Below are 26,550 nucleotides of genomic sequence, written 5' to 3' on the forward strand. Positions count from 1 at the left end.
CTCTGGTTTGTTCCTGCCTGCCCTGACTGTTTGACTTGCTCCTTTTCCCAACTGTACCAATCTTGGACTGATTTCTTTCCTCACTATCTCACTGGGTCCCCCCACCCCCACCACCATCTTACTAGTTTAAATCTTCCCGAGCAGCTCTAGCAAATCTCCCTGCCAGTGTATTAGTCCTGTCTAATTCAGGTACAATCCATCCTTCTTATTCAGGTTACTTCTAATAATCCAAAAATGTGAACCCTTCTCCCCTGCACCAGCTCCTCAGCCACACATTCATCTACTCTATCCTCCTATTCCTACGCTCACTAACTCATAGCACTGTTAAACCAAAGCTCCATATGTCCTTTCAGGTAGACATGGAAGATCTCATGGCACTATTAGAAGGACAAGGGTTTCTTCCTGATATTCTGGCTCTAATTTAACCCTCAACCAATGCCACTAAAACAGATTTATGTGGGCCTTCCTGTGACATATGGTAAGAGGTTTGGCTGCTTTGGAACCAACTTTGGTGACTGAGCAAGCAGGCTTCAAAAATTGACGTAGGACAAGAGATTGGCTGCTTTAGAACCAGCTTTAGGAACTGAGTGAGTAGTACCAGGATGTAGACAGCGTGTGAAGACCTTTATTTTAGTTGTTTGTAGTTTAAGAATAGAGAGAGAGATATCACATGAGAGAGAGAAATCAGCTTTGGTGAGTCTTGGAGAAGGTTAGGTATTTGGTTCCTAGTTTATTGTCTGTAGTTGTTCAGGTTCACGATGGCAGAAGAATTCAGCTCCGTGGATTGTGTGGGAAATCTGTGACACTTTCAGTTTCCATGGTGACCATGTACACAGGAAATGTGTTCAGCTGCAGCTTCTGATTGACTGCATGGAGCATCTGGAGCTATGGATGGTCTTGTTATGGAACATGTTTAGTGAGCTGATCACACCACAAGCAACGGCTACACAGGCAGAAAAGCATTGGGTGACCACCAGGAAGATTAGTAAGTGTAGGCAGGCAGTGCAGGAGTTCAGTTCCTTTGTCTCTGTTGCATCTGTTCTGGTGAGGAGATATTCCACTCCCAAGAAATTGTCCTATTTCAAACAATGTTTTTTTTGTCCCCTCTGTCATCCAGACACACCTCCACTGCACTTCCTTCATTCCAAACTCCACTGCTCTAAAAACCTCCCCAAACATAACAAAGACAGGGTCCCCCTTGTCCTCACTTTCCACCCCACCAGCCACCACATCCAACGTATCATCCTCAAAAATGTTCACCAACTCCAACTAGACCCCACCACCCAGAATACCTTCCCCAACCCACCCCTCTCTGTCTTCCACAGGGATTGGTCTCTTCACCACTCCTTTGTTCGCACCACCCTCCCCACTAATCACCTCTCTTTTTTTGTTTTGGCCCCCTATAAACCGTAAAAGATGCAATCCCTGTCTGTACACCACCTCCCGCCCCTCCATTCAGGGCTCCAAACAGTCCTTCCAGGTGAGAGAGAATTTCATTTGCATCTTGTCCAACCTCATCTACTGCATCTGGTGCTCTCGATGAGCTCTTCTGTACATCAGTGAGACCCAACATAGACTAGGTGAACATTTCGCCGAGCCTGAAATGGCCAGCCAGGCCTCCCAATCACCACCCATTTCAATTCTCTCTCCTTTTCTCTCTCCGACATATCATCCTCAGCCTCCTCCATTGCCACAGTGAATCAGACCACAAATTAGAAGAACAATACATTATCTTCTGCCTGGACTGCCTACAGCCCGGAGGGCTTAACATTGAGCTCTTTAATTTCAAATAACCCTCCTACCCATCCCCTGACTCCTTTTTTTTCGCCCCGCCTCCTCCCTTCCATTCCACCTATCACCTCTTCCTTCCAGCTACCAACCAGATTCATCTCTCCTCCTGCCCAACCAGGTTGTACCCACCACATATGTCCACCTATCATGACCTCAGCATTCTGCTACTCTCCCCAGCACACCCCCACCTCTTTACCTGTAGCTTCCTTTACCTCCCACATCTAGTCCTGAACAAAGGTTAATACCCAAAGTGTTGGTTTCTCCAACTCCTCATTCTGCCTGACTTGCTGTGTTCTTCTAGCCTCCTGCTTGTTTAATCTGGAGTCCCCTCTGGCTTGCTGCGTTCTTCCAGCCTCCTGCTTGTCTAATCAGGAGGCCTGTCTGTATTGGATCAGTTGGGCAGGATGGCCTCTCAGGAAAGCAGCGACAGTCAAGTTTGGGTGACCATAGTTGGCTCTGCTGCGCAACACTGGAGGAACAAGACTGGGAGAGCTTTTGTGATAGGGGACTCGATTGTAAGGGGAACTGACAGGCAGTTCTGTAGCTACAACTGAGACAGAAATGGTATGTTGCCTCACTGGTGCCAGGGTCAGGGATGTCACAGAGTGGCTGCAGGGCATTCCGATGGGGGAGGGTACACAACCAGTAGTCGTGATATGTGTCAGTATCAACAACATGGGTAATATAGGAAATGAAGTTCTGCAGTAGGAATTAAGAGAATTAGGTAATAGATTGAAGACAAAATCTACTAAGGTTGTATTGCCTAGATTACATTAAGTGTTATGCACTACTGAGTGTAGGAATAGGATGATAGGTCACGTGAACACATGACTAAAGGAGGGAGGACTTTAGAATTTTGGATTACTGAGACAACCCCTCAGGAGGGTGGGACCTGTACACGCTGGACGGGTTGCATCTAAACTGGACTGGGTCCAATATCCTTGCTGGGGAGTTTGCTGTGGGGGAGGTTTTAAACTAATTTGGCAAAGGAATGGGACACAGGGTAGATGTAATGTTGGGAGCAAGGTCTAATCAGATATAGAAGGAATGCTTGAATGGTCTAATAGTTGACGAAGACGTAGGTAGGATAAGGCTCGTGGGAAGCTAAAGTGTATCTCATTTAATGCAAGGAATTTGACAGGTAAGGCAGGTGAACTTCGAGCATTGATAACCAAGTGGGAATATGATACTGTTGCAATCGCTGAGACATGGCTGAAGGAAGGACAGGACTGGCAGCTCAACATTCCAGGATATAGAAGCTTCAGGCATAATAGTGGGTTGTGGGAATGTAAGGCAGATGGGACATTGCATTATTGATAAAGAAAACTATCACTGTAGTAATGAGAGAGGGTGACCTAGAAGGGTCTTGAAATGAGGCCTTCTGGGTAGAGCTTAGAAATAAAAAAAGGGAGGTTACTTTGTTGGGATTTTATTACAGGCCTCCCAACAGTCAGAGGGAAATAAAGGAGCAGATATGTAGTTTATGTAGTTGGGCGGCACGGTGGCACAGTGGTTAGCACTGCTGCCTCACAGCGCCAGAGACCCGGGTTCAATTCCCGCCTCAGGCGACTGACTGTGTGGAGTTTGCACATTCTCCCCGTGTCTGCGTGGGTTTCCTCCGGGTGCTCCGGTTTCCTCCCACAGTCACAAAGATATGCAGGTCAGGTGAATTGGCCATGCTAAATTGCCCATAGTGTTAGGTTAAAGGGGTAAATGTAGGGGTATGGGTGGGTTGCGCTTCGGCGGGTCGGTGTGGACTTGTTGGGCCGAAGGGCCTGTTTCCACACTGTAAGTAATCTAATCTAATCTAATCTAATTTATCACAGAAAGATGTGAAAGAAACAGGGTTATAGTTGTAGGGGATTTTAACTTTGCTAACGTTAACTGGGATCACCTTAGAGTGAAAGGATTAGATGGGGTGGAATTTTTAACGTGCATTCAGGGGACCTTTTATGCCAGTACGTAAATAGTCCAGTCATAGATGGGGCAATGCTGGACCTAACCGTAGAGAATGTAACAGGTCAGGAGGTTGAACTTTCAGTGGGTGAGAATTTTGGGATAGTGACCATAACAGTTTCAAAGCTAAGTGTCCAAGTTGGAGGCAGGCAAATTTTCAACATCATGTGTCAGGATCTGACAAACATTAACAGGAAGCAGTGACCAGCAAGTAAGTCTACTTGGGAGCAAGGTCTAACCTTGGAAAGCGGGAGTCTTTTAAAGGTATAATAGTAAGAATTCAGGGTCGGTGTGAAGTGTGAAAGGCAAGGACAGCAAGTCCTGACTAGGGATATTTTATAAAGAAAAAGAAGGAAGCACGTGTCAGGTAGAGCACATTAAAAACAGAGGAGGCCCTTCCAAAGTATAGAGAGTGTACAAGGTTGCTTAAAAAGGAAACTAAGAGGACAAAGAGAAGCCATGAAATATCTTTGGTAGACGGGGATCAAAGCAAACCCCAAGAGTTTTAAATAAATATATTAAGCATATGAGGGAAAGTGTGGGATCGATTAGAGACCAAAGGAGTAACCTATACATGGGGCCAGTGGACATGGATGAAGTGTTAAATGATATATATCTCATCTGTGTTAACAGAGGAGAAAGACATTATAGCTGGGGATACCAGTTGGGATGATCAGGTTCTAGAACACCTTATTAAGGAGGATGTGTCAGATATTTTAGCACTTTCACAGGTGCATAAATCCCCAGGGCCTGATGAGATGTCTCCCTGGCTGCTGTGGGAGGTAAGGGAGGAGATTGTTGGGGTCCTGGTGGTGATATCTCATACCTTACTGGCCACGGGTGAAGTGCTAGATGACTTGAGGATAGCTAATGTGGTTCCTTTGTTCAAAAAGGGCAGTGATAGGCCAGGTAATTACAAACCAGATAGTCTGATCTCACTGGTATGGAACATATTGGGGAAAAAAGTCTGAAGAACAGGATTAATCAATATTTGGAAAGGCAAGAATTGATCAGACATAGTCTGCACAGATTTCTTAGAGGAAGGCTCTGTCTGGCTAATTTAGATGAGTGTTTTGAAAAGGTGATGTATTCATCAGAGTAGTACAGTTGATGTGGTTTACATGGATTTCAGTAAGGCTTTTGACAAGGTTCCACATGGAAGGCTGGTCCTAACAGTAAGAGTCTATGGGGTCCAAGGCAAGTTGGCAAACTGGATCCAAAATTGGCTTACAAACTGTTGTTTTTGTAATTGGAATCCTGTGACCAGTGGTGTACTGTAGGGATCAGTGCTGAGATCTTTACTGTTTGTTATGTATATTAACTACTTGAATGTGAATGTAGAAAGTTTAATTAATAAGTTTGCAGATGATATGACAATTGGGAGTATTGTTGATCGTGAAGAGGATGGTCTCAGGCTACAGTCTGATATTGATCGGCTGGTAAATTGGGCAGAGCAATGGCAGATAGAGTTTAATCCTAATGAGTGCAAGGTGAAGCATTTTAGGATGTCTAATGAGGGAAGGATATACACAGTGAATGGTTGTTCCCTAGGAATATTGAGGAGCAAAGGAATCTTGGTGTTCAAGTCCCTGAAGGTATCAGCACAAGTAGGCAGGGTGGTGAAGAAGACATATGGGATGCTTGCCTTTATTAACCAGGACATAGAATATAGGAGTAAGAAGTCTTGTACAAAAACTTTGGTTAGGCTACAGATTGAATATCATGTGCAGTTCTGATTGCCACACTATTGAACAGACATCATTACACTGGACATGGTGCAGAGGACATTCAAAGTGAAGTTTTAATTTTGAGGAGAAACTGGATAATCTGGGTTTGTTTTCCTTGGAGTAGAGGGACATTGATTGAGGTTTACCAATTTATGAAAGGCATGGACAGAATAGATCATGAGAATGTCTTTCCCATGGCAGACATATCTAAAAACTGAGGGCATAACTTTACGATGAGAAGCAAATGGTTTAGATCTGAGGTTTCCAGCATCTGCAGTCATTGTTTTTACCTAGATCTGAAGCAAGAAAAAGTAGATATATGGAGCATGTTGCCTAATAGTGTGTAGGAGGCAGGTGCTCTCTCAACATTTAAGAAGCATCTGGATGAGTATGTAAAATTCTGTGGCTTAGTAGACTATGGACCAAGTGCAGGTAAATGGGATTAGTGTAGTTTGGTGTCTATTTGTTGGTATAGACATGGTGAACCAAAAGGCCTGTTACTATGCTGTATGATTCTATGATTCTGTATTTAAAATAGCTGCTGAGTTCCTATGTTAGAACAGCAACTGCACTTCAAAAGTACTTAGTTAGATAAAAAAGTGCTTTGCAGCATTCCTGAGATTGTCCAAAATAGTATATGAATGGGAGCTTTCTTCAATATTTCTATTTCTGTTGTACCCTGAATTCTGTGCCTGTCTTTTACAGTCCTTTTGTGGACTTGCATTTCTTAGACATCATTTTTCCTCCAATTTCTGATAATACAACACATTTCACCCCCTTCCTTAATTTTCTTTTATCCTCTTTAATTTAGTTACATTCTGCCCATTTTCTTTCGTGCATGTCCAACAAATCTGGAAGTGCACAGTATTTCCCAAAATTAATGGTGTAATCCCACTGTTACCCTTTTCTTAGCCTGAGCCTTATGACCATGTCACTGCTTCTCTACTCAAACTGCTACCACAGTGTCTTTATTCTTGGTCAACCTTGGATCAAGCACAGTCTTTTTTTAAAGAAAGTATTCTTTTAAAACATATACTACATAGCTGTTTACCATCTTTGGAAAGCTCCTCTAATTCTTGCTGCAACTGCTATTGAAACACCATTTAATATCCAGTTAAAATTCCCATATGATAGTGAAAGCATGTTTTTATAGCTTTTTATTAAAACCTTTCTAGTAACTTGCAGATTTGTGCTGACCTTTGTAAGCCAACCACCTGGCTTAAATAAATACATATTTTAATTTTTAAAAATGTTACTCTCCTTTCTTGAAGATCTCTCCATTCTGCTTTCATGTGTAACTTCATTCATTGAAGCAGACATTGGAAATGCACATAATGCATTAGGTAGCTATGTGAGGGGAGACAGATCGATATTTTTTACTCATGGACATTTTTTACTCAGGAAATTTCAATAAACAGTTTTTTCCAGGGATTCTGTGTGCAGCAGTTCACCTTTTTGTATATCTGTATGTTCATGAATCTTTCAGATTTCACGTGAAAGCATTTTATTTTTTCAGTTATCTTGCATTATTATTTTTCGACTGTATCTAGCTGTTTTCAAGTACTTTTCTTCTTTTTCTGCCTTTCCACGGCTCAATGAAACTATTAAATGGGATCATCACCTTGTTACAGCTGTGCAGCACCTGCTTTGGGTACTGAATGACCTGCTCCTCAACTTCCAATAAAGGGAAAGTCACTATAGTGTCAGAGGACCACAGGGCTACTCTCTCTCAAGAGAGAGAGAGGAACAATTTGTAGAAGTTTAACTTGAGGGTCACCACACCTCAGCAGGCTTCCAATATGGAGGGCAGGAAGTGCATGTTCATTATGAAATGGAACTACGGTGCCTGCCATATTGGTGAGGGTCAGAAAATTCACTTGCAGGCAAAGCAATGTGCAATGATACATACGCAATGACAAGGCGTCTACTGCAAAATGAGTTTGCGGTGAGGTACCAGCTGCATCCTAGAAAATTAGGCCAGGCAGCGATTCCTAAAGGCTGCAATTAGCAAACTCAACTTTTAAAATGTGTATGGAGGCAATCTGTCTCCTCATCTTCTCCTTCCAGTCACCTCCACATCAATTGCTTTGCTTATTGTCCTGGTTGCCTTTCTCCCAGTCCTTGTCATCCTCTACACAAAATTGCCTCCCACCCACTTGGTCACTTGCTCCCTACCCTCTTCAGGCCTATCTTAGGGCATGTTACTGATGATGCAACAACCTGAAATCCGGTTGATAAACTGCTAGCCAATTTTGTGCAACTATTCAAGGAAATTTCCTGTTCCAATTGTAGTTTTAATGTAATTTTTAAAAATTGCTTGATCATTGAAAAAAATACACTTTTAAGGCTTTCATTTCATAGATAATTATGCGACAGAATACCAGTTGTATGTTCTTTGGGATTTGGCACCACTAGCTAAGTTGGCATTTATTTCCCTGCCCCAAATGGCCCTTGACTTGAGCGGCTTACCTGGCCATTTCAAAGGGTAGTTAAGAATCAATGACATTGCCATTGATCTGGAGCTGCATGTAGGCTAGGCTATTTAGGGACAGCAGATTTCCTTCTCTAAAAAGCATTAGTGAGTCAGATGAACCTGTAATATTTGAGAGGTGACTGTACAATTAAGTGAGGAAATGTATCCCTTCGAATAAGTTGCACGATTTAATTTTTTTTTCAGGCACAATTACTGCTATTACAGATTTTGAATCTTAATCCTGCCAGTTGCAATAAGGGAATTTCAACCCATGTCTCTCCATTATCCATCCCAGGTCTCCCTGTCTGTGTATGTATTCTATAGGTTCAATTATTAAGCTGGACACTTGGCTTACCAGTCCAGCACCATCTCCTCTGTGAAATGAAAGCATTGCTGTTGGGATGTCCATTCAATTTCTTCTACTGGCTGTGAACAGAATGCACAATATTACAGTCAAATTAGAAAAACATTCAGAATACCAAATCAATTGACTGTGCTTACACTTTGTCAAGTTTGATTAATGCTCAATCTGATTTTGGTGTTGAAGGGATTTATTGCTGCATCTGTTTTCTCCATTTTTTATTTACAGGGTTAAGGATTGTGACACAGAAACATCCGTACCATTCTCTAACCTCAGCAGCGTCAGGCAGCACTTGGAGCCATTCGGTATTCTTCTCCCTCGTGTCATGGACCAAACCAGCCGAGCCTCAGATAAAAGAGTCACAGCCCCCTCCAAAGGTGAGCACAGCAATATCACTCCAATGGGTCGCAAATCCAGCAATGTTGAGAGAGCAAGGAAAGGGTGCATTATTTAAATATCACATGCTGTCATCCTTTTACAGGGGCTACATCTTTGGTACTTGCTTTGTCTAATGGCTTGCAAGTTGCATTAAAGGTATCCAGGTTCTTTGAGTCCAGGAGTTGGGAAGTCATGTTGAGGTTGAGCAGAATATTGGTGAGGCCATTTCTGGAATACCATATCCAGTCCTGGTCATCCAGACAGAGGAAGCATATTATTAAACCGGAGAGGGTTCAGAAGAAAGTTATAAGATTTTGCTGGGTATGGAAGGTTTGAGTTATAAAGAAAATCTGGGCCTTTTTCCACTCGCGCATAGTAGATTGAGAGGCGACGTTATAGAAGTTTATAAAATAATAAGGGGTATAGACTATGTAGGATTAATGTTAATTGTCTCTGCCCTAGGATGGGGAATTTCAAGACTAGGGAGTACATTTTCAAGGTGAGAGGAAAGAGATTTAAGAAAGACGTGAGGGGCAAATTTTATTTTACACAGAGGATGGTTCGAGTTTGGAAAGAACTTCCTGAGAAAGTGGTGGATGTGGGTACAATTACAACGTTTAAAAGACAGTTGGATAAGTACATGAATAGGAAAGGTTTAGAGGGATATGGGCTAGGATCAGGCAGGTGGGATTAGTTTTATTTGGCACGGACTGGTTGGACTGAAGGGGTTGTTTCCGTACTGTATGACTCTGCAACAGGAATAGGGAATCCTGGATGACAAGACATATTGAGGCTTTTGCCAGAAAAAATGGAGGTATGGCTGAGGTACAGGCAGCTGGGATCAAGGGAATCCCTGGAGGTATACAGGGGATTCAGGAGTTTCCTAAAGAAGGAAATCAGGATGACGAAAGGTGGGCACGAGATGACCTTTGCTGCAAAGATTAGGGTGAATCCAAAGAGGTACTTGAAGTATAAAGGAAAAAGAATAACCAGAGATAGAATAGGGCCCCTCAAGGATCAAAGTGAACATGTATGATTGGAACCGCTGGAGATGAGAGATCCTCAATGAATATTTCTCCTCTGTGTTTACTGTGGCAAAAGATATGAAGACATTGGGAACTTGGGGAAGTTAGTGGTGATATCTTGGAGACAGTCCATATCACAGTCAACAGGTGTTAGATGTATTAGAATGTACGAAGGTGGATAAATCTCTTGGTCCTGACCAGATATATCCAAGAACACTGCAAGAAGCTTTGGCTGATATTTTTGGATCATTGTTAGCCACGGGTAAGGTCCCAGAAGGCCGAAGGGTAGCGAATGTTGTTCCCTTATTCAAGAAGACTGCAAAGAAACGCCTGGGAACTATAGACCAGTAAGTTTAACATCTGTGGTGGATAAGTTACTTGAGAAAAGATCTGAGAGATAAGACATACATTCATTTGAAAGACAGGGCTTGATTAGGAATAGTCAGCATGATTTTGTGTATGGGAGATCAGGCCTCAGATTTATTAGAGTTCTTTGCTGAAGTGACCAGGAAGGTTAATGAGGGCAGGCAGTAGACGTAGTCTATATGGATTTCACTAAGGCCTTTGATAAGGTTCCATGTGGTAGGCTGCTCTGGAAGGTTAGATCACACGTAATTCAGGGGGAGCTGGCAAATAGGTACACAATTGGCTAGATGGTAGGAAACAGACAATTATAGTGGAAGGATGCTTATCGGACTGGAGACCTGTGACTAGTGGAGTACCTCAGGCCCATTACCTACATAAATGATTTGGATGAGAATGTACAAGGCTTGATTAGTAGGTTTGCTGATGACACTAAAATAGGAGGTGTTGTGGACAGTGAGGAAGGTTATTAGAAATTGCAGCAGTATCTTGATCAGCTGGAAAAACGGGCCCAGAAATGAGAAATGGAGATTAATATAGATAACTGTGAGGTCTTGCCTTTAGGGAAGTCATATCCAGATAGGAATTTCATTGTGAATGGTAGGGCCTTAAGGAATGCAGTGGAGCAGAGGGATCTTGGAGTTCAGGTGCACGGTTCTTTGAAAGTGGAGTCATAGGTAGACAGGACCGTGAAGAAAACTTTTGGCACACTGGCCTTCATCAGTCAGGGCACTGAGTATAGAAATTGGGAAGTTGTGTTGCAGTTTTATAGGATATTGGTGAGACCACACTTGAAGTATTGTGTTCAGTTTTGGTTGCCTTGCTATAGGGAAGATGTTATTAAACTGGAGACAGTGCAGAAGAAATTTACAAGGATGTTGCCAGGACTGAGTTATAGGGAGAGGTTGAACAAGATAGGACTTTTTTCTTTAGAGCGTAGGAGACTGAGAGGGGATATTATTCAAGTGTATAAGATAATGAGAGGAGTGGAAAGGTGAATGCATTCAGTCTTTTTCCAGGGTTGGGGAATCAAGGATGAGAGGGCATCTGTTTAAGGTTAGAGGGGAAAGAATAAAAGGGAACCTGAGGGGCAACATTTTTAAACAGATGGTGGTATGCATATGGAATGAGCTGCCAATGGAAGTGGTTGAGATGGGTACATTTAAAAGGCATTTGGACAAATACATAGATAGGAAAGGTTTAGAAGGCCAAGTTCAGAGAAATGGGGTTAGCGATGATGGACATTTTGGTCAGCATGGACCAGTTTGGGCCAAACGACCTGTCTCTGTGCTGTAGGATTCTATATGACTCTATGATAACACTATAACTGTTGAAAAGAACCTACACATGCCAGTAGATATGTAGCTGCCTTGAAATAACTTGAACAAAACTCATTGTGTTTTTAATTTTTCATTTCTGATGCAAAGTCACAGAACTGAAATGTTCATTTTAACTCTGATCCATTTTCTGTTTTCATTATTCTTGGCAAAGCAGTTTTCCTTCTTTTGGGATTCAACAATAATACAAACTGAAAACATCTTTCCTGTAGAATTTCCAGCCTTAAAACAATAATTTAGTAATTCTTACTTATTTTCTCTTTATTCTCTTCTGGGATATGGGCATTGCTGGCCAGACTAATATTTACTGCTCTTGATCTGAGTACTTTGCTGGGCCACTTCAGAATTGATTGCTTTTGATTTTGGAGTCCACATGTAGGCCAGACCAGCTGCAGATGGCAGATTTCCTTCTCTGATGAACATTAGTGAACCAGGTGTGATTTTTTTTTTGTGTAACAATGATCAATGGTATTGAGATTGCCCAGGAATATCTTTTCTCATTTTGATTGGAATTGTTAAGTATAAGACTGGTTAATACATATCTTGAAACAGTATTTGAGAATGTGGCTTAATCTATAGGCTCTGATCCTATGATTTCTTAACTTCATAGCATCCTTCCAGTGTGGAAACAGGTCATTTGGCCCAACAAGTCCACACCGACCCTCCGAAGAGTAACTTATCCTGACCTATTCCCCTACTGTAATACTCTACATTTACTCCTGACTAATGCACCTCATCTACACATCCCTGAACACTATGGGACAATTTAGCATGCCCAATTCACCTAATCTTTGGATTGTGCGATGAAACTGGAGCACCTGGAGGAAACCCACGCAGACAGGGGGAGAACGTGCAAACTTCACACAGATAGTGGGCCGAGGCTGGAATTGAACCCGGTTCGCTGGCCCCGTGTTGCCAATTGTACTCACTTCCGCTGCTACTCCTCTTGGGTGCACAGGATTGCAGCTCTTCTAGTTTGGTCAATTATTTGATGAGATTGTGGTTAATCTGAATGTGGTTTCTACTTTTTTTGACTACCTCATATCTTTTGATAGAGTCAATGGAGCTAGGTCCCAACTGGAGACATGAAGATTGTATAGGAGCTGGTGCTTAGCTAACTTGTTTGTTATGTGTTGCAATAATATCTTATATCTCGTATTTTCAACAGCGCAGAAACATGGAAGGATCTGCAAGTTCCTCACCTTTCAACTTGACTTTTCAGAAATGCGCCGAGGTAGGTTTCCTATTTGACTGTGGCATTTTGGCAGCATTTATCAAGGTGGCTGAAACCAAAGGCAATTTTATTTGCAGCCTGTTGTCTTTAAGCATCGTAATGACTGAAACGCTCATTCAGGAAGAGAATTAATTCATCAGTTTTAGGAGTTTGCCTATTTCCAGCTGAACCAGTTTCAAGCAAGTTATAGGTGGTATCTGTATGGCCTTTCCCAGGCTGTAGAATTTACTGCAGAATGGGAGGTCATCTGTCAGAATCAGTATGAGAGTTTTAAAACTCATTTTAAAAAATGTTACGTGAAATAAAATGAGAATTTAAAACTTAGATATTTTCAAATATATAGAGGATCTCTTTAGCTGTCATCACAACTCTGGAAAGCCAGAAGCACTTCAGATTTACTACCTGATAATAGGAAGTACAGGGAAGCAGGGTTCATGCCAACAAACATGTTGGATCACAGAGTTTGCCGGGTCAAGGAGATTGAAGTTGTAATATTGGGGAGCTGCCTGTACAGTTGATGAAGGAGTGGTTACCTTTGGAATAAGTTGCATGACAAAATGTTTGATAAAGAGCACAGCAGGTCAGGCAGCGTCCGAGGAGCAGGAAAATCGACCTTTCGGGCAAAAGCCCTTCATCAGGAATCTTTTGCCCAAAACGTCGATTTTCCTGCTCCTTGGATGCTGCCTGACCTGCTGTGCTTTTCCAGCACCACTCTGATCTAAACTCTGGTTTCCAGCATCTGCAGTCCTCACTTTTGCCTAAAATGTTTGATAGAGCAGAGTTACTTGCCGTACACTAGACAAGTCCAAATTGAACATTGGAATTGTAAACTAGGAAGAACAGCAGGAGCAATACACAATAGGTCTTTCAGGCACTGAAGACCAACAGCTAATCCTGATTAAGCTTTGCCACCTAAATGGAAGTATGGATTGTGGCCTTACCTTTTCAGAGTCAACAGCTGCAGTTGGTCTTAAGCCCTGGAATGCCAAATAGAAAACTGTGACCATTCAAACATATAACTTGGGACCTGGAGTAGGCCATTCAGCCCTTCTAGTTTGGTCCATTATTTGATGAGATTGTGGTTAATCTGAGTGTGGTTTCTACTTTTTTTGACTACCTCATATCTTTTGATTTCCTTGTCAGTCAAGAATCTATATGTGGGCTTTGAAGGAAATCACTGTGACCTACCTCCTGCTGTCTGGGTAAGACAATTCCATGGACTAATGAAAAGAAAAAAACGTATACCCTTCTCCATCCTAACCAGGACATCCTCATGTTTTTAAATATTATTCCCTAGATGTGGTCTCTCACGCAAAGGGAAATATCCTATCAAGATCCATCTTTTCAAATTCCTTCAAGATCTTGTCTTTCAATAAGATCTCTCATTTTTCTAAACAGCAACAGATAAGCAACCTGGCCTCATAAAATAATCGCTTCATGCCAGCAGTTCCCAATCCAGTGACTCCAGATGCTTATTATGTGTGGATATGAGGCATTGAGTGGTCACTAACTTAGAATGAGAGAAATCCTACAGTTTGAAAGTAGGCCATTTGGCAGATCGAGTCCATACCAACCATCTGAAGAGCATCACACCCAGACCCAGACACAGTTCCAGCCCCTACCCCTACTCTATTCCTATAACCCTGCATTTCACATGGCAAACACACCCAGGTTGCACATCTCTGGACACTGTGGGCAATTTATCACCTAACCTGGGGAAGGAAACCCAAGCACCTGGAGGAAACCCACACAGCCACAGGGAGATTGCTCAAACTCCACACAGGTAGTTGCCTGAGGCTGGATTCAAATCTGGGTCCTTGGTGCTATGAGGCAGCAGTGCTAACCTCTGAGCCAATTTGCCATTTTAGCAACCTTTGCTGTCTAAATGCACACATGAAGAACAAATCATTTGAGTAAGTTTCTAGAGTCTTATCAAAGCCTGTGGAATAATAAACACAACAACAGTCAGCCCTTTTGGGGACAGGGGATAGCTAAGAGCTTTATTTATTTCAATAAAAAGCAATATTCAAGAAATGTGGTAGAAATACAGATGTTACATTTACGTGATTTGTAGAAAGCATGCAACTGAAACATATGTATGGAATCTCTTCTGTATCTAACCAAGATTTTGAGTTAAAATTCATAAAGAATTGCAGCAAAAGTTTTGACTGACAGGACAGTCAGTTTCTTTTATAAAAGTGAGAGAAATAGGCTGGAGCCATATAAAGGCAAAATACTGAGGATGCTGGATATCTGAAACAACACTGATAATGCTGGAGAATCTCAGTAGGTCTGGCAGCATATTTGGAGAGAGAAACAGTGCTAACGTTTCAAATCCAATCTGACTCCGGTTCAGAACTGAAAGATGTAGGACATTTTTGCTTTATACTTTTGACAGAGACGGCAGAGGATTGAGGGGATCAGATGGTGTAGAGGGCCAGTGCAAAAGGCATAGGAGGTGTTAATGGTGGTCAAAGTCAGAAGTCACACGATACAGGTTATAGTCCAAAAACACCAGCACCTCCACATTAATGGTGATGAAAGAGGGGAAAAAGGAGATGGAAAAATGCGTACAAATTATGGTGTGGAAGAAAGAGACTGGCTCCTCTCTACTAAGAGCAAAGCAAAGAAGATGAAAAAGAAAACTGGGGGAGCATGATTGGGGAGAATGTTAAAAAATAAAAATGGAGAACCAACGTTCAGTTTCTGAAGTTGTGGAAATCGATATTGAGACCTTGAGGCACTATAGTGCCAAAGCGGTATATGCTTGAGATATTCCTTTAACTGGTGCTGTATTGATCCATGCTGTTATCTTTCCAAAGCTGCCGCAGTGCAAGTAGAAATGCTTTATGGACACCTAGAGAGAGAAAAGCCGACAAAATAAAAAAGAAAACTTAGTATCAGCTTTTGTTCGTATTGGAACTTAAGTGCACAGCTGACATGGTGCTGCATGACTTAAATTTAGATTTGTTTTCTTAGCATTAAGAAGTGTGGAAAACAGGAACAGAGAGAATTGAGTTGTCGGATGGAGGGGATGAAACTTCAAGTGTGAAATTATTCACTTTGTAGAAGGAAAATATTTCTTTAAGGGTCAGAGGTTGAGAAGTGCAGGTGTCTAAAAGGATCTGGGTTTCATTGTTCATGAGTCACTGAAAGGTATCCTGCAGGTGCAGAAAGCAATTAGAAGGCAAGAGTATGCTGGCATTCACTTCAAAGGGATTTGAGAACAGAAGTAAAGATTTCTTGCTGTTTGTGTAGTCTTGGTAAGACCTTCCGGAATATTATGTGCAGTTTTTGTCTCTTCTTCTAAGGGAAGATATAGAGTATTTGCCCTAGAGGGAATTTAATAACGGTTCACCCAAATTAATCCCTGGGATAGCAGGATTGTTTTATGAGTGAAGATTGAGGGAACTAGGTCTGGATTCTCTAGCCTTGTGAAGAATGAGAGGTGATCTCACAAAAATTAGTAAAATTCTTACAGTATAGAAGTTTTCTTTTTGGTCACCATGATAAACATTCATTAATGTAATGTTAAGTATTAATAACTACAATATTTTCATAGGTTAGAGTTGGTCTTAAATGACTGAAAAACTTTTAATAATGTCATGTATCTTGACTTGTCATTTAATGTAAAAGTGTGACCTACATTAATCCCAGTTCATGCTTTAACTTCAAATTCAGGGTTTTCTCTTGCTATCATTAAAAGTAGAAAATGTTGGAAGTATCAACAGATAAGCTAGCTTCTGTGGAGAGAGAATAACAGCGTTCAGGTCAATGACTTTTCACTTGCAGTGGGGTAAATAAAAATGGATTTGTAGCAGATGAAAAAGAACAAGAGGAAAGGTGACCCTAACTGTCAGCCCTGTTTCTCCCCCTCCACAGGCGCTGCCTTACCGGTGCTGCCTTACCGGCACTGCCTTACCAATGCTGCCTTGCCGGCGCTGTCTTACCAGTGCTGCCTTGCCAGCACTGCCTTACTGGTGCTGCCTTGCCGGCACTGCCTTACCGGTGCTGCCTTACCGGCACTGCCTTACCAGTGCTGCCTTGCCAGCGCTGTCTTGCCAGTGCTGCCTTGCCGGCACTGCCTTACTGGTGCTGCCTTACCGGCACTGCCTTACCAGTGCTGTCTTGCCAGCGCTGTCTTGCCAGTGCTGCCTTGCCGGCACTGCCTTACCGGTGCTGCCTTACCGGCACTGCCTTACCAGTGCTGCCTTGCTGGCGCTGCCTTACTGGTGCTGCCTTGCTGGCGCTGCATTACCGGCACTGCCTTACCTGCGCTGCCTTACCGGCGTTGTCTTACCGGCATTGCCTTGCCAGCACTGCCTTACTGGTGCTGCCTTGCTGGCACTGCCTTACCGGCGCTGCCTTACCGGCACTGCCTTACCAGTGCTGCCTTGCCAGCGCTGTCTTGCCAGTGCTGCCTTGCCAGCACTGCCTTACTGGTGCTGCCTTGCCGGCACTGCCTTACTGGTGCTGCCTTGCCAGCACTGCCTTACTGGTGCTGCCTTGCCGGCACTGCCTTACTGGTGCTGCCTTGCCGGCACTGCCTTACTGGTGCTGCCTTGCTGGCGCTGCATTACCGGCACTGCCTTACCTGCGCTGCCTTACCGGCGTTGTCTTACCGGCATTGCCTTGCCAGCACTGCCTTACTGGTGCTGCCTTGCTGGCACTGCCTTACCAGTTCTGCCTTACCAGTGCTGCCTCACCGGCGCTGCCTCGCTGGCGCTGCCTTGCCGGCATTGCCTTGCCGGCGTTGCCTTACCAGCATTGACTTGCCGGCGCTGTCTTACCAATGATGCCTTGCTGGTGCTGTCTTACCGGCGCTGCCTTGCCACTGCTGCCTTACTGCTGCTGCCTTACCGGTGCTGCTTTGCCGGCACTGCCTTACCGTCACTGCCTTACCGGCACTGCCTTACCAGCGCCTGCCTTGCCGGCGCTGCCTTGCCGGCGCTGCCTTGCCGGCACTGCCTTACCGGCACTGCCTTACCAGCGCCTGCCTTGCCGGCGCTGCCTTGCCGGCACTGCCTTGCTGGCGCTGCCTTGCTGGTGCTGCCTTACCGACGTTCCATTACCGGCACTCCCTTACCGGCGCTGCCTTGCTGGCACTGCCTTACTGGCGTTCCCTTACCGGCACTGCCTTGCTGGCACTCCCTTACCGGTGCTGCCTTGCTGGCGCTACTTTACCGGCACTGCCGTGCTTGCCAAGAATTTCCTTTTGCTTTTGCATTTACCTGCTAAATAATCCTCAGAGTTTTATTTTTGCATTTACATTTTTGCTGTGCTGTGTAAGACCAGTTGTTATTGTCAAAACTGTTTGGGCAGAAAATTGTAAGCATCGAAGTGTTAGTTCACTCACAAAAGAGACCATTAAAATTAGATTTCATGTTGATGAAAACTAGGGGTGACCATTTCAGTCTTTAAGTGAGAGCCTTACTGCAATTCAGACTATATTCTGTTTATTGGCACTTCATTTTAAAACATGTCACATTGTGTAAATTGTGCTGGACAACACCTCAATATTCATCACTGTAGGGGAAAGTATTTTATTTGGTATTCTTAACAGTCAGTACTACCGCAGGAGAGGATATTAAGTTAACAGTTTAATTACTAAATAAGTGGTGATTATCCTGAGAACTTTATTCTGCACCCCTGCAGATTGTGTTCTGTGTTTAAATTATTTTATTTCCCTTCCTTCTTCCAGTTCTCTGCCCGCTGAAAGTGATGTACTTGAAAGTGACAGTGAGCCTTTGTAATGCTGATTTCAATCAGCCTCCTAACCTACTTGCAACCAACAGCAACAGTGCAAGACCAGCCTGTGGAATCTTAACTATAGTCCCATTCTAGAATTTGTACTAACAGACTTTTAATTTTAAGTTAGAATCCGACTTCTTCTCCTTTGCTCTTTCTGGTTTTGTTCAGACAGAAAAAAAGATGCAGAAAAGGATTCTGTGTTGGCCTCAGCATCACAAGACTGAGTTCAGTACAGAGACTCCAACATAAAATTTAGATGGTACTCCTGCGCATTTGTAGCACTGAAAGCATCACTCTGTTACGAGCGCCCTTTTAGGGTAAAACATTAAAGAAAGAGCCCATATGGCTTCTCAGGTAGGTGTGCAGGATCCCTTTGCACAATTTATCTGAAGAACAGATGTCATAGTCAGAATCTATTCCTCAGTCAACATCTTTCAAACAGCTTATCTAGTCATCATCACCTTAATGTTTGTGAGACCTTGCTGTGCATCATTTTAAAATACAAATAGTAGCATGCTTGGTTTAAGATCTCTTTTGGAGACAAGTTAATTCTGTTGGCTAGATGGTTAGTACATGGTACAATCCCTGCTCTAATTGAAGTAGAGTCGGGACTCACCTCCTCACCCTGCCCTGGAGTAAAATCTGATGTCGTTCGGCAAATCGTGAATGTTGGAGGATGTGACCTGGAGAAAACTCACTAGAAAGATGGTGCCACCCTTGTTTGACAAAGAAATTAATTTTATTCATAGTGAAAAGTTTAACTTAAAAATGCTGATATGTCAAACTAACTTTTTTTTGTTTTTGGGATGGGGGCATATTGAAAGTAATGGCAATTTTGAAGTTTGGTTTGATGGTTAAGTTCTGCTGCTATAGATTATTTTAACCATTAGATGGTGCATTAAACCTGTCTATTGAAGATCAAAATATTAAAATTTCAGTGATGACTCTAACCACTGGGTGACACTGCAGCACATTGTTTATTGAATTGCTTTTATTTTCATGGTTGGCGTGGATATGTTCCATTTCTAGGACAATGTAAAATTCAGCACAGGTGAAGACTATTAAGCTTGTTACATCCGTTTAACAGGAGGAATGTTGTATAATTTAATTTCCTGGCTTGTTTCCTTTTGAAATATTTATTCGGTTCCTTTACAGGTGATATTGAACTTGAGATTTATTAGTGCTTCCCCACTTTACAATCATAAAAATCAGTGCCTTGATGTCCAGTATGGTGGGCCATGTGTGCAGACATACATGCAAGTGTGTCATCCGCCATATTGGTAAGGACTGCAGCAAAAGCATCCAAAGTGTAAGCCATTAATTGGCACTGGGATTTTCACAAGTATGTTCATGGTTGATGCCCTCTTTTCACAATATGGCTACTCTGAGTGCAGTCCCTTAAATGGACCCCAGGTTGCTACAGAGTCACTGGGTGAAAAGCATCCGGAAAGGCATTTAACAAGGTTGTCAAAATTACTTCCATCGGGCTTTAAACAAAAGTTGTAGAATTGTACATAACTGAGCTGAGCTTCTTTGATGTTGAATAAATTTAAATATATGAACCAAATGCATGTATTAACATAGTACTCTTTCTCAGGTGAGCAGAAGAAATGAATCCCAGATAGTGACTGTGAAATTAATAATAAGCAGTTTGGATGTGCAATCCACATATAACATTTCTCAGCTTACTATCCGAGATGCTATCAGTGGTCTAAGCATTCAAAGTAACATGGGAAAAGACACTGAATTGGGGTTCCAGACGTACACCAAAGACATTCTTCAAGGTATGTTGCCCCTATGTGTCAACTTTATTTATTCAATGTGATAAAGTCATGTCACAAGTTAGTTTAAAAAAAAAATTAAAACATATTCAACACTTTTGCAAGTGGGTATTTATGAGTGTTGCATTGAAACATAATGGATATCTTACTTTGTGTTTCATAATATGGTCAAATATTTTGCTATTTTGTAATTTCAAGTGATTTCTGGAATTTGCTATTTTGTAGTGTTTTATTTTGTTCTTTTATGGGATGTGGGCATCACTGACAAGACCAGCATTTGTTGTCTATATCTAATTACCCTTGAACTAAATGGCTTTGAGAGGACAGTTAGGAGTCAACCAAGTTACCGTGATATGGAATTAGATCTAGGCCAGACCAGATATCTTTCCTTAAAAAACAGTAGCAAAGCAGATGGGTTTTTTTAACAACGATTGGTAATTGTTATTACTGAGGCTAGCTTTCAATTCCAGATCATTCAATGATTTGAATTTTTTTAGCATCCCACCCCATCCATTGCTGTATTGGGATGGAAGCCAATTTCTCCAGTGCATTTACATGGGCACTTTGGTTACGAGTCCCTGACATTTCCATCTGTCATTGTCTCCTCCCTGAGGAGTCTTTTTGACAGAGCAGCTGAATTTTTTTGTTTAGCTGACGATTCAGCATCTACTGCTTATTTTTGTTGGGCTCATGACTGAATCCATATAAGGTCCTTACTTGGCTTTCTTCATGGAATGAGCTTTTGCTTATTAAGGGAAGTGGGCAAGAGAGTCTATATTTTCTTCTGGTCCTCTGGTACTGATTAGTTACTTCAATATGTTTACCTGATGTAAGCGTCATTGGCAAGGCCAGCATTTATTGGCAATCCTAATTGCTGTTTGGAGGATGATGATGATGTGTCATCTTGAACTGCTGCTGTGGTCCAGATATTGGAGTGACATTAGCTTTCACAAATGTTTGGGATAGGTCCACAACTGAGATATGCTGAGCAGAGAGTATTTAAGAGTCAACCACATTGCAGTGGGTCTGTTATTATTATTAGGTCAGACCAGATAAAGACAGCAAGTTTCCTTTCCCAAAGTGCATTTTAGGGTTTCATAGTCGTTATTACTGATACTGGGATTGGGAACCTTGTGTTGCTGCTGGAAGTAGAAGCAAGGTAGGTGGAAACTTAATTGAATGGAAAGCCTAAAATCAGGTTCTGGACAGTGAGATGGGTGTTTACAATTAAATTTGTGTAACTTTAAGAGCAGATGCTTCCTGTGTCTGTTTTTTGTCCATGAATTTGCATGTCTCACCTGCTCATTGAAATGCCAACCCTCCAGAATTAAGTTCGCCTTCCCAATTAAGTTCACTGCAAGTGATCACTACATGCCTTCCACATTTCAACTGCATAAAAGAGACGTGCGAGAGGTGCTGTACTTGTTGGCATTGGAATGAGTAACTGCTGTCCAGTCCTCTTTGGGGAGCATTTCTTGATGCCATGCCATGATTGAGAATGGGCTGCCATCATGCTGGTTGCTTGGGGCAGGAGGGAGAGAGACTTGAGTGTCGTGGGCATGGTCAGTGATTGGGAAAGGGTGAAAGGGTGGAAAAGTGTCTAGCAGGAGGCGATCATTCCATGAGTCTGCATAGCTCTCTAAATTTGCCACTTCTGGGTGTTCTTTGAATACAAAGCCAGGACTTTCAGCCCTTTGAACCAACAATGGGGGCAATGACTTTCTGCCCATCCCCTACAAGGGTATCAATGCTCCTTAACCATGCATAAGCAATGAGCTAACAACCAAATAATTGCACAAGAAAAGCTGACCCCACCCACAAAGAGAAATTATGCTCACTTCCACATCGATCACCTCTAAAATGCATATTGGAAGAATTTGCCCTTGAGGTTTTTGCATCTCCAGTCTTAGCTAACTCAACTTAAATTCCCCAGCTTGCCTCTGGGGAATTGGAATTGGAATTGTTCATTCGATATTATGACTATTTCTAGTCGATTGGTGGAATGGGTGGTCAATGTGCATGCAGGGATATAATTAGACTGTGAGACAAGCTTTACCATCGAGTTGAACAGTTGAAGTGTGAGCAGTTAATCATGTTGTTAAGAGGCTGTATCCGTGGAAAAAAAAGAAAAAAGAAGGAAAAGAATAACTTATGTTGTTTTTTCACAAAGTTATCCTTCAAAATAATCAACTAAATTGAGTTGGCAGTGCATTATTTGACTTCTGAATGGATTAGAAGACAACATTATAACAAACAGACCATCATGAGAATACTGGGTTCAAAGGAGTTATTCTACAAACCTTTCTGGGCACATGTGTTAACATTCCCCATTTCATCTTTTGTCTATCAGCTGGTGAATACTTTGTAATAAACTATACTGCAGTATTAAATACTGGCGGATTGAAGGATTGGAGGAACATGTCATTACCTGCCTACCTCAACTTTGGCAAGATGTCTCAGGTATTCTATTTAAAGATTAATTCATCTCCTAACTGCTTACTAAATAAGCAGTTTCCATTGCTGGATATTGATCTCAGGCCAAATACTTTCCTACATGAAAGAAGAGAAGGTCTGAAAGCAAATCCTTTCGAACGTTGACATGATTTGCTGGTGATGTTTTGCAATAGGCAGTGGTTTATTCCATAATAACTCTGGAATATGAGAATGTATTTAGAAAGTCCGGTTTAATTTGTTTCACCCTCTGATTCTTTCTGATTTTGTACCAAATATGCTTCCACCTGGCAAAACTTATCACTGCCTTCACTAAACATTTTTAAATTATAATAGCTCAAGATCCTTTTATTCTTTTATTGTAAGTTTGGTGTTTCAATACTTTTAACCCACTTTGGAATCCTCCACTGAACATTTTCTACTCCAGTGCATTAGCACAGTGCCCTTTTGGTTTTGGGATCTTGGTATATCACACACTAAATGTAGCTAACTTATTAGATCCTCTGGTTGTCTTGTCCTTCTTTCAAGAACTGTATCATACCTAAACCTGTTCCATGTGGTAACCGTCCTCTGAGAGTATAAAGACTTCCTAGCCTCCACTCTGACTGCTAGTTTATTTTCTATTTTCTCCCTACTATTGACTTCCTTTTAGAAGTATTGTGAGGTCTGAATCATTGAATTTCTAGAGTGTGGATACAGGCCATTCAGCCCAGCAAGTCCATGCCGAGTCTCCAAAAAGCATCCCCTTACCCGATCCCTGTAACCTTACATTTCCCATGGCTAATCCACTTATTTTACACATGTTTGGGCTGTGGGAGGAAACCTTATCAGACACAGGGAGAATGTGCAAACTCCACACAGAGAGTCACCCAAGGCATGACTTGAACCCAGATGTCTGGCGCTGTGAGGCAGTGGTGGTAACCACTAAGCTACCATGCCACCCATCTAATGCTTCATCATTATTATAAATACCCCAGTCATATCTCCTAAAGCTTATGCTTTTCTAACCAAATTATCTTAAAATGTCCTAAGCAACCTCTAATTGCAAAAACAAATCAATGTTTATTTTTTGTTCTTATTAAAGTATGTGTTCCTCTCTGGTGCCTCTATATTCATTAGTAGGTATAGGGACTAATTAACATTGCAAGTAAAGGCAAACTAAGGTCACCTTAATGGAAATATTTTCTGAAGTGTTTCACTTCAATAATTTGGCAATACATCCAAAAGCCCACCTACTTTTCCTTTGCCAACCTCATATTTGTAGTTTGCACCTTTGGTGAATGGGAACTAGGCTCCTGCTTTATTGCTTTGAATGGACATTCTAACGTGGTATAGAGATGCTTTGAATTGCCTGGCACCATGGAGAAAATAATACACTTCTCCCTGTTAAATACAACCCTGACATTCATAAGGCTATTCGCATAACTTAATCCCAACAATGTGCGACCTTTCTGCTTTTTATTGTTCATGTGTGCTAATTATTTCCAGATTGGCAATTACCATACAGGAATTAATTATTGTATATTACTTGAACTTGACTGTAACTGTTGATATTGAATGTGGGCAAACCATAAGATAACTAAAATCCAAAACTGTCTTGTCAGGATGATCATATTCAGATTGAACCCTTGGTGGCAGACTTCATGCTGACTAAGGAGGCCTTAATTGAGGTAAGTTGATTTATAGGATTTGATTTTTCAATCTTGATTACCATGAGTTTAAGTACTGTTGTTTGAAGTTATGCTTGATTGCATGTTGATATTGGTGTACAGTTTTGGAAAGTGCGCATCTTGGACAATCTGTTAATATCATATTAATTCACTGTGGGAATTAAGCACTGAAATAGGTTAGTGGAGCTTGATTTTTATCTCTAATGGAAATATGCAAGTTTTTTTTGTTAGTTGGAAGATCTCAAATGAAATTAATTGCGATAGTGCCATTTTGGAGATAGTATCTGCATTGCACTGTCTGTTACATTGGCTGGAGTCCATTCCCAAGGCAAGTTTTGTAATGGTGCGTTAACTTGGGGAGGATGATGGCTGGGGATCCCATGGCCTCCCATCTCTGTGGGAAGGCTTGTGGAAGGCTTACCTGTTCCACCGCTAATTGATGCCTCTGTCTCCACCTTCCTTCATTATAAAAAAGCCATGACCCAATATACATCTTAAAGCCACAGTACCATCAGATCGCTGACACGCAACATTTTTTCTTGCTGCCGATCCCCTCCACCCTCCCCTGTGACTCACCTCCTTCCTGTCGTAGGTCACTGTGGCCTGGGATCTTTCTGCAATCCTGGATTTTGGATGCCTTAGCCTCGTGGGCAGTAGCCATCTCTTCCTCTCAGGATCAAGGTTTTCAACCCTCAGGGTCCACAATCACAGGGCTGTCTAGTTAAGTGCCTGTTTGGCACTGAATTTAATGGCACTTACCATAAGGAGGAGATATGAGGCTCTCCCTGCCTATTCAGTCAGTGGGTGAGACCTCCAATGCCTACATTAAATAACATCTGTTAAATTGGAGCCAGCTGTAGGAGGTAATACTTTTTGCATTAAGACATAGTTGGAGCTTACTTTGTTTCTTTTCCAAGCTGCAAAACCTTTGGAAGTATTTGATGCCAACACTTTTACAGTTCTCCAGGTTTTGATATTCTTCACTATAATTACATAATTTTGTATTGCTGCCCTATACAATAAAAGCAAATAATTAATGCATTTTTCATGTAGGATGAAAAATTCTCGGCAGCAGTAATTTATCACATTGGATTCAAAATTGGATTTTGAATATTAGACATTGAGATCTGAATGAACCTGAGCTATGCAGTGGGAAATCAGTCATGTAATTATTTCATGATCATGTACCTATTACTGATAAGAGCATGCTTCATTAGTCCAGTTGAAGATTTACAGTCAAAAATACTGACCCATTCAGAATGTTAACATTGTGATCTTTCTTAAATCCGAATTTAAATTCCACCTTTTAAAATGTGTTAGGCAGTGATCAATGAGAGTAGAAACATCCAAAAAATGAAACTTTATATGGATTTCTGAATGCAAACTATTACAATTTTGATAAATAAGTACAAGACTGGGACCTTACAGAGAGGCTATGACACATTCATTGTGTACAATGTAAACCACCTTCTATGATAGCTGCTGTCGATTAGTGGCATACATTTTGAAAAACCGTCCTAACGTTTGGATGGTCTCTACAATGGAGCCTTAAGACATGTGAAATATTGTGGATCCAGCCTGAGGAGTGTAATGTAAAATGGTTTAGAAAAGAAAGAACCACTTTTAAACAAAGAGTAACAGAGGCTACCGAGGAGAAGAGCAATAAAAGAGCAGCATGAGATTTTATCGTGAAACAAAAAGCAAATGGTATTGCTGGAAGGACTGTACAATCCCCATGAGAAGGTTCGAAGCTCCAGCAATGAGTGAGTTTTGAATTAAAAGGAAAGGAAGGCATTGCTGCTCTGGGTATATACAGAGACTGGGTGTGTAGCTCAGATCAAGAGGCTAGCGGGGTGCCCAAAGCTCAGACCGAGGGATGCTATCAAAAGAGATCTGAAAGCTCTTAAAATCAATGAGGACAAATTAGAAACTGGAGCTGGCAATCAATACAAATAGCAACGCAGGCTTTAGGTAAGAATTCACTACCACCCTTGCAACCGGTTTCAGTGGCTCCATAGCAAAGCAAAAAACGCATCAGCAGAAATCATTCAGCAACAGCAACAAAGGACAACTTCATGTGTGGTTCTCGAGACAGATTTTGTCTTTCCAAAACCGGCTTGTTCAACCATCAGAAGAAGAATAGCGGGTGACTGATCTTACCTGAGTCGAGAGTGTGGTGCTGGAAAAGCACAGCAGGTCAGGCAATATCTGAGGAGCAGGAGAATCGACGTTTCAGGCATAAGCCCCTCATC

The 26,550-nt window shown here is 41.9% G+C and overlaps 1 protein-coding gene across 1 annotated transcript in view; it reads left to right on the top strand.

Moving 5' to 3' along the window:
* Positions 1-26,550, top strand: part of LOC122539417 (limbin-like) — a 173,184-nt gene that overhangs the window by 9,545 nt on the left and 137,089 nt on the right. Inside the window, exons 3-7 of the mRNA XM_043674234.1 lie at positions 8,537-8,685; positions 12,580-12,645; positions 19,994-20,180; positions 22,528-22,637; positions 24,233-24,298. Coding sequence (XP_043530169.1) covers positions 8,537-8,685; positions 12,580-12,645; positions 19,994-20,180; positions 22,528-22,637; positions 24,233-24,298 — 578 coding nt within the window. The remainder of the gene's footprint in view (positions 1-8,536; positions 8,686-12,579; positions 12,646-19,993; positions 20,181-22,527; positions 22,638-24,232; positions 24,299-26,550) is intronic.

This window comes from Chiloscyllium plagiosum, chromosome 32, assembly GCF_004010195.1.
Source record: "Chiloscyllium plagiosum isolate BGI_BamShark_2017 chromosome 32, ASM401019v2, whole genome shotgun sequence".
NCBI lineage: Eukaryota > Metazoa > Chordata > Chondrichthyes > Orectolobiformes > Hemiscylliidae > Chiloscyllium > Chiloscyllium plagiosum.